At 52.7% G+C, this 6,000-nt stretch overlaps 1 protein-coding gene and 1 long non-coding RNA gene across 4 annotated transcripts; one reads left to right on the forward strand and one right to left on the reverse strand.

Annotated features, from left to right (window-relative positions):
* Positions 1-307: 307 nt before the first annotated feature.
* Positions 308-4,669, forward strand: LOC146403437 (uncharacterized). Its single transcript, XR_014803913.1, has 2 exons — positions 308-726; positions 1,101-4,669. It is a non-coding gene; the product is annotated as an uncharacterized LOC146403437 (long non-coding RNA).
* CD27 (CD27 molecule) lies at positions 354-5,562 on the reverse strand. Of its 3 annotated transcripts, XM_085024676.1 has the most exons (7): positions 5,204-5,562; positions 4,891-5,022; positions 3,564-3,693; positions 1,743-1,895; positions 1,453-1,542; positions 1,075-1,188; positions 354-845 (listed from the first exon to the last, which is right to left on the reverse strand). In XM_085024676.1, the coding sequence occupies exons 3-7, from the start codon at positions 3,616-3,618 to the stop codon at positions 721-723; spliced, it is 537 nt and encodes a 178-aa protein (XP_084880802.1). In that variant the 5' UTR covers positions 3,619-3,693; positions 4,891-5,022; positions 5,204-5,562; the 3' UTR covers positions 354-720.
* Positions 5,563-6,000: the final 438 nt, after the last annotated feature.

Consider the following 6,000-nt stretch of genomic DNA (forward strand, 5'->3'; position numbering starts at 1 on the left):
CCGTTCTCCTTTCTTTTCACCTCCGCCCCCGCAAAAAAAGTCCCCTGGTGCTTTCATGACCTGACTTCACTGTGTGCGCCCTTTTATTCCCCACCAATCCCAAGAAAGTGGAGACAGAAGTACAGAAGGTAGGCGGGGTGGACGAAAGGAGGAACTGACTTCAGACGCAGGTTCCCCGGTAGCAGGGACCGCCCTCACTTTCTTTGGGCGCCCCACCTGCCCGCCCCTTACCGCCGGCCTCGCGCGTCTGCGCGGGCGAAAGCTCCGCCCCCGGGCCCCGGGTCTGCAGGGCGGCTGGGCGTGGCCTGCGCTTGGAGACTGAAATTTCCGAGAAAGCTGGAAACCTGGGCAGCTGCCGTCTGTCACTTTATTTCGCTGTTTCTAGGTCAGCGGTATAGCGCGCTGGCCTTCCGTAGGCCAAGGTGTGTTTTCCACCTGGAGCCCCAGCCCTCTTGCAGCACAGGGTGCAAGCTGGATGGCCGGGACACACCCGGGCTCTTGCTTCCCCACCCCTCCACCTCGTCCCCTGTGTCCTCGACACACCAGTCCCGAAAAGGCACATTGGCCAGTTTCCCAAGTCTGCACACGGGAAAGGGTTCTGATGAAGGGGTAGTGCTGAAATTGGGGGTGCCAGCTCTCGATCCCCCTGGATGTCGGGTGAGGTGGGATGGAAGCTCGGGCTTGATGGCAGTGATGGCTTCTCCTCCGCGGAGCGCTGGCTCAGAGGTAGGAAGCGAGCTCTGGTTTTCGGTAATCTTCCTGAATGGGGATGGCGCTGCCCTCCTCCTCCCTGGGGTAGCTGTAAGGACAAGGCTCCGCTGGCGCCACTGGACATTCTCCGGTGTCTGCAGAGGGAGAATCGGATGAGTGTTGGCCCGTAATGGGGGAGGGGTGAAGGGTGCCTAGGTGAGCAAAGGCGGGCTATCCGCAGGGCCCCAGCTACTAGGAGGGGAAGAGAGGCAACAGGGTAGTAAAGATGGAGCTGGTTCAGTGAGGTTCCGAATTGGGTAGCAAAGCCGAGATGGTGGGTGGGTGGGAGGGGGGCAGTGCAGGAACCTATATTTTGTCTCTTACTTAATCCATATTTTCTTTGTTGATAGAGGAACAGGGCTCCGACTACGGTGAAAGCAAGAAACACTCCAGAGAGGACCACAAGGATGCGGATGCACTCCGAGCTGCACCTTTGGGCTGTGATGGGCAGGGGCCACAAGGGGGTTTTTGGGAGGGCTTAGCCCTAGACTCTCCTCAGCCCATCCCTCCTGTCACCCCTGCCTCTTCCCTTTCCCCACCTTCCTCCCCTACTCCTAGCAATGGACTGAATCCTTTCCTAATCCCTGGGCTCTGCTTCTGCCTCTTCTTATCCTGCCCCTAGGAGCTTTCTGGCTGGCTTCTCTCCTGGACCCTCCTGTCTGTATTCTCTCTCTTGGGGTGGGGAGTGGGGGGAAAACTCACAAGACAAGTAGGTGGAGATAGTTGGGACAGGAACCTGCCCGACGTCAGCCAGAGTCTGAGTGTACCGGCTGGTCCTGGCCTCTGGTATTGCTGGAAAAGGAAACCAGATGAGTGGCTGCAGGGGGCCCAGAGGGCACAAGGCTAGGCTGAAGGCCGAAGTCACTCTCTACTAAGGAGGCAGAGATGCGAAGGCCGAGACAGCCGACTTGGCAATTTATACGGGGCTGAGCCTGGCAGAGGGGGTGCTGGTCGGGGTGGGACCCTTAAACAAAGGGTTGCGGAGAACTTACCTTCAGCATAAGGTGAGTGGGAGGGTTGTGGGTGTGGGCCTGGGGTCTGGGCTGGACCATCACACTCTGTACACTCCTTGTCCCTGCACTGCCAGCCCTCAGGGCAGGCACACTTGGCGTTGGCAGTGAGGGTGCAGTTTTGAACGAAAAGACCTAGTGACAGAGGAAGCCAAGGAACACACAAGGTTAATCTCTCCCCCACTCCTCCAGCCCCATCCCAGGCCCACCTCCCGGGACCTGCTGTCCTTCTGGTTCCCCCACCACCCCAAGACCTGCCCCTCCCTCACTGTCACCCAGTGCCTTTGCCACTCATGTTATTTTTATTTAAGAGAAACTCGGGCTTTTTAGAAGATTCATGTTTCAGAAGTAGAAACAGTTTACATGATTTTCTCTCTTACTAGTGCTTTTATAATTTCTTATTGAATTATACTTTAGAGAGGTACATGTGTCAGAAGTGTAAAGCTTGAGAACTGGGAAAACTGGACTCACAGGTGTAATGGGCACCAATTTAGAAAGCAGTGTTCCTTTCTAGTCTCTAATGCCTCCTCCCATCCCCCCAAGAATAGCAACTAGCCTGACTTTCTAAAACCATGAGTTGGTTCTGCCAGTTTCTTTTCTTTCTTTTTTTTTTTTTTTTTTGTCTTTTTGCTATTTCTTTGGGCCGCTCCCTCGGCATATGGAGGTTCCCAGGCTAGGGGTCGAATCGGAGCTGTAGCCTCCAGCCTGAGCCAGAGCCACAGCAACGTGGGATCCGAGCTGCGTCTGCAACCTACACCACAGCTCACAGCAACGCCAGATCCCTAACCCACTGAGCAAGGGCAGGGACCGAACCTGCAACCTCATGGTTCCTAGTCGGATTCGTTAACCACTGCGCCACAACGGGAACTCCTCTGCCAGTTTCTGAACTACATACATGGCATCATGTGTGCGTACTCATTGTGCCTGGCTGCCTTTACTCAGCCAGGTGATTGCGTGTGATTGCAAATCCTTCATTCTCACTGCTGTATAGTATTCCACTGTGTGTGAATATGCCACAAATTATTCATCCATCCTACTGTTATTGTGCATTTGGGTAGTTTCCAGTTTTTAGCAATTAGGAATAGTGCTGCTGTGGTCCCCTATAGGTACTTAACTGTACTAGAGAGTAAAGTTGATTACTGACATCCTTTGCCTTTAAAATATAAATTGTGTTCAATGTAGAGGTCAGGTGACTGCCAATCAGTGATCCTGGGGGAGATGGGTATGAAGGGCATTGTGTGAGCTGTGTTGATGATAGGGGCGTTGAGAAGAGAAGGGTGATTCTGGGGAAGGCAGTGGGGGGCCTGGTGGGGTCCTAGGGCAGTGCACTCATGGGAGCCCAGGGACAGGAGCCCTGATAGGTGGGAGAGGGGTGCAGAAAGGAACATTCAAGGATGCCAAAGACTACTATCAACTCGAACAATTTCTTTAGCAGTTGCCTTTTGTCAGGAAAGAGTGTAAATTCCTTTTCTTCCTTATGCCTCTATGGCCTTTTGTTTCTGAATTCTGACTCATAGTTGTGCCTTACCAGGAATTGTGAGTCAGCTGTGAGCCAAGGATCTGCAAGGGAAGAGTGGTGATGGGAGAGGGAATGGTGGTGGTGAAAATAAGAAGGGTAGGAAAGTCAAAGATCCAGGGGGCTTAACGGGATGGGAAGGGAAGGGTTAGAGAAAGGCATTGGTTAAAAATGGGTGAAGGGTCGTTGTTTTCAGTGATGAGTCTCCAGAAACTTCAGAGTTCCCTTTACCACGTGTAATCTGTGCTCAGAATTCCACAGGGATTTCAGGCACTTGTCCATCTTACAGATGCCTGAGTGCTGTGGGATGGATCGAGGGGCTGGCTCACAGAGAGGGTCCATGGCTTAGGCTTGTCTGGAGCACAGGCAAAGGAGTGCAGACTGGCTCAGGATCAGGAAAAGGCCTTCCAGTGGGGCCTGCAGAGTGAGGAGGGCGTTTGACTAAAAAAATCCCAATCTCGCCAGGGTTGTTGCCAAGGAGAGAAAAGTGTCCATTAACAATCATATTTCTAGGTTAAATAGACTGGGGATACTTGTTGTGTATTATAGATGTTGCCATTTGATTTGCAGTGGCAAAACACTGTAGTTATTTTAAAGAGTACAGTATTAAAATGCCTAATTAGACCCAGGCAAGCAGTGTTGTGGCTCAGTTAAATAGTCCTCAGAAGTGCCCTCCTGGAGAACATTTGTTCCAAGAGGCCGCTTTAGTTTTTTGGCCATGAAGATTCTTGGGCCAGGGATCGAACCCATTGTCATAGCAGTGACAACACTGGGTCCTTAATTGCTAGGTGACCAGGGAGCTACCAAGGGGCCACTTTAAATCTGCTAATCTATGTTCATGGGTACATAGTTTCTGAAATTCTAGCTAAAATGGAGAAATAATGAAAGTATTCACAACACAGCTGTAGATATTCTTTTTTTTTTTTTTTTCTTTTTATGGCCACTCCTGTGGCATATGGAAGTTCTCGGGCTAGGGGTTGAATCGGAGCTGCAGTTGCTGACCAACGCCACAGCCACAGCAATACTGGATCTGAGCCACATCTTCGACCTACAGCACAGCTCACAGCAATTCCAGATCCTTAACCCACTGAGAGAGATCAGGGATGGAACCGCATCTTCACAGAGACGTCAGATCCCTAACCCACTAAGCCACAATGGGAACTCCCAAGATATTTCATTTCTTAATTTAAAACAAGATGAAATTACAAAATAAATTAAAATACAATCCTCATACACATTCTTTTTCCTAAATTGGCTTTGGGGCAAAAAAAAAAAAAAAAAAGATGTCCACTGGCTGGTACTGCTATATCCTTTGAACAATGTATTCCAAGTTCCAAATAAATGTGCACTGAGAATGCAGCCAGTTCATCAGTGAGGGGCTGCTCATCTGAAATCTAGTGCTGGAGCCACTTCTTCCTCTGTGTTGCCTTGATATTAGCTGTAGACCCCTTCTCAGCAATGCCTCAAATTCTGCCTGCCGCTTCCCTCAGTCACTTCACCACAGCTCTCCCCACTACATCAGCGCCCCATTGCCCACCATGGGCTCCACTTGCCACTGTCTTGAAGCAGCTGAAGCTCTGACTCCCCCTCCTCTCTGCTCCCCCAAACGCTCACCAGAGTTACAGTGCCGGCAGCTCTCACAGTGGGGCCGGCTGTGGTAGTCTGGTGAGAAGGACACCCCCTGTTTACACGGATCACAGCGAGCAGCCTTTCCGTGCTGGTCACAGTCCTTCACCAGGAACGTTCCTGTGAGCAGAAGTCTAGGGTCAAGGGCTGCAGAAGGCTGCGCGCCCACCCTCAGGTGTGGCCTCTTGGCCACCTCAGGCTTCCTCTCCTTATTGGAGCTCAGATCCCTCTCTGCTTCCCTTTGCCCCAAGCCTGGTCCCCTCTCCCCACACAACCGGCCCTTGGCAAGGCTGCCTCTTACCTGGCTGGCACATCTGGCAGCACAGTTCGCCCCGAGCCCAGTAGTGCTTCTCTGGACAGCTCTGGGGGGCTGGGGTAGCGGAGAGCCCTGCCAGGGTACCCAGAACCCACAGCCAGCAGAGAGGTGACCGGGCCATGGCCCCTGCCCAGGAAGTTCTTCCTGTGCCCCAGCTGTGGCCTTGGGGGAGCTGGCACCTCCCCAGCTGGGTGCTGGTGTCTCTTCTTTGCACCTCCCAGGCAGGTCTTCTGGGAGTTGCCCCCCTCAGGTGGCAGGCCGACCTCTGATGCCGTTGAAGCGCTACTGTGGCTGTTTCTCACTCATGCAGTCACTGTCACTGCCACTGCCCCCACCCCTTTTCCGTGCGCTGGGTGCTGGGAGAGTATTAAAGGGCAAACTCTGTCAGAGGACCTGCGCTCTTCAAAGGCGCCCCCATCACAGCAGTCTCTCCGTGGTCTCTTGTCTCTTCCGCTCGCCAAGCATTTAACTTGTCTCCACCTGCCTCTGACAAAATGTGGGCTGTGTTCAGCGACCCACCTCTTCTACTCATGCACCTGCATACAGAGATGCCAACACTGCCCCCCTGTTCACAGCTGCATGTCCCCACTCCTCTCCCCACACTGCCACTTACACAGAGATGGGCAGTTTAGAAAAGGAAGGGAACCAGGACTGAGCACAGGTCCACACACTTTTATCAGAAACTCTTGGAGTCAGATCCATTCAGAGTGGTTCAGGTTTGGGGAAGAAACTAGAACCACACAACATCCTTGCAGGGCTGGGGCAGTGATCACTGCCAAGTA

Source organism: Sus scrofa, chromosome 5 (genome assembly GCF_054392235.1).
Source record: "Sus scrofa isolate SSC_HxYL_T2T_F1_AM1 chromosome 5, Sscrofa_HxYL_maternal_Yorkshire_Landrace_v2.0, whole genome shotgun sequence".
Lineage (NCBI taxonomy): Eukaryota > Metazoa > Chordata > Mammalia > Artiodactyla > Suidae > Sus > Sus scrofa.

What these genes read in the sequence shown, in the direction of transcription:
- CD27 (XM_085024675.1), bottom strand. Translation starts at nt 5,339, where the DNA reads ATGGCCCGGTCACCTCTCTGCTGGCTGTGGGTTCTGGGTACCCTGGCA. An exon ending in CTGCCAGATGTGCCAGCCAG is followed by an intron (nt 5,023 to 5,203) that starts GTAAGAGGCAGC and finishes TTCTGCTCACAG; the next exon opens with GAACGTTCCTGGTGAAGGAC. An exon ending in CTGCCGGCACTGTAACTCTG is followed by an intron (nt 1,896 to 4,890) that starts GTGAGCGTTTGG and finishes CTCTGTCACTAG; the next exon opens with GTCTTTTCGTTCAAAACTGC.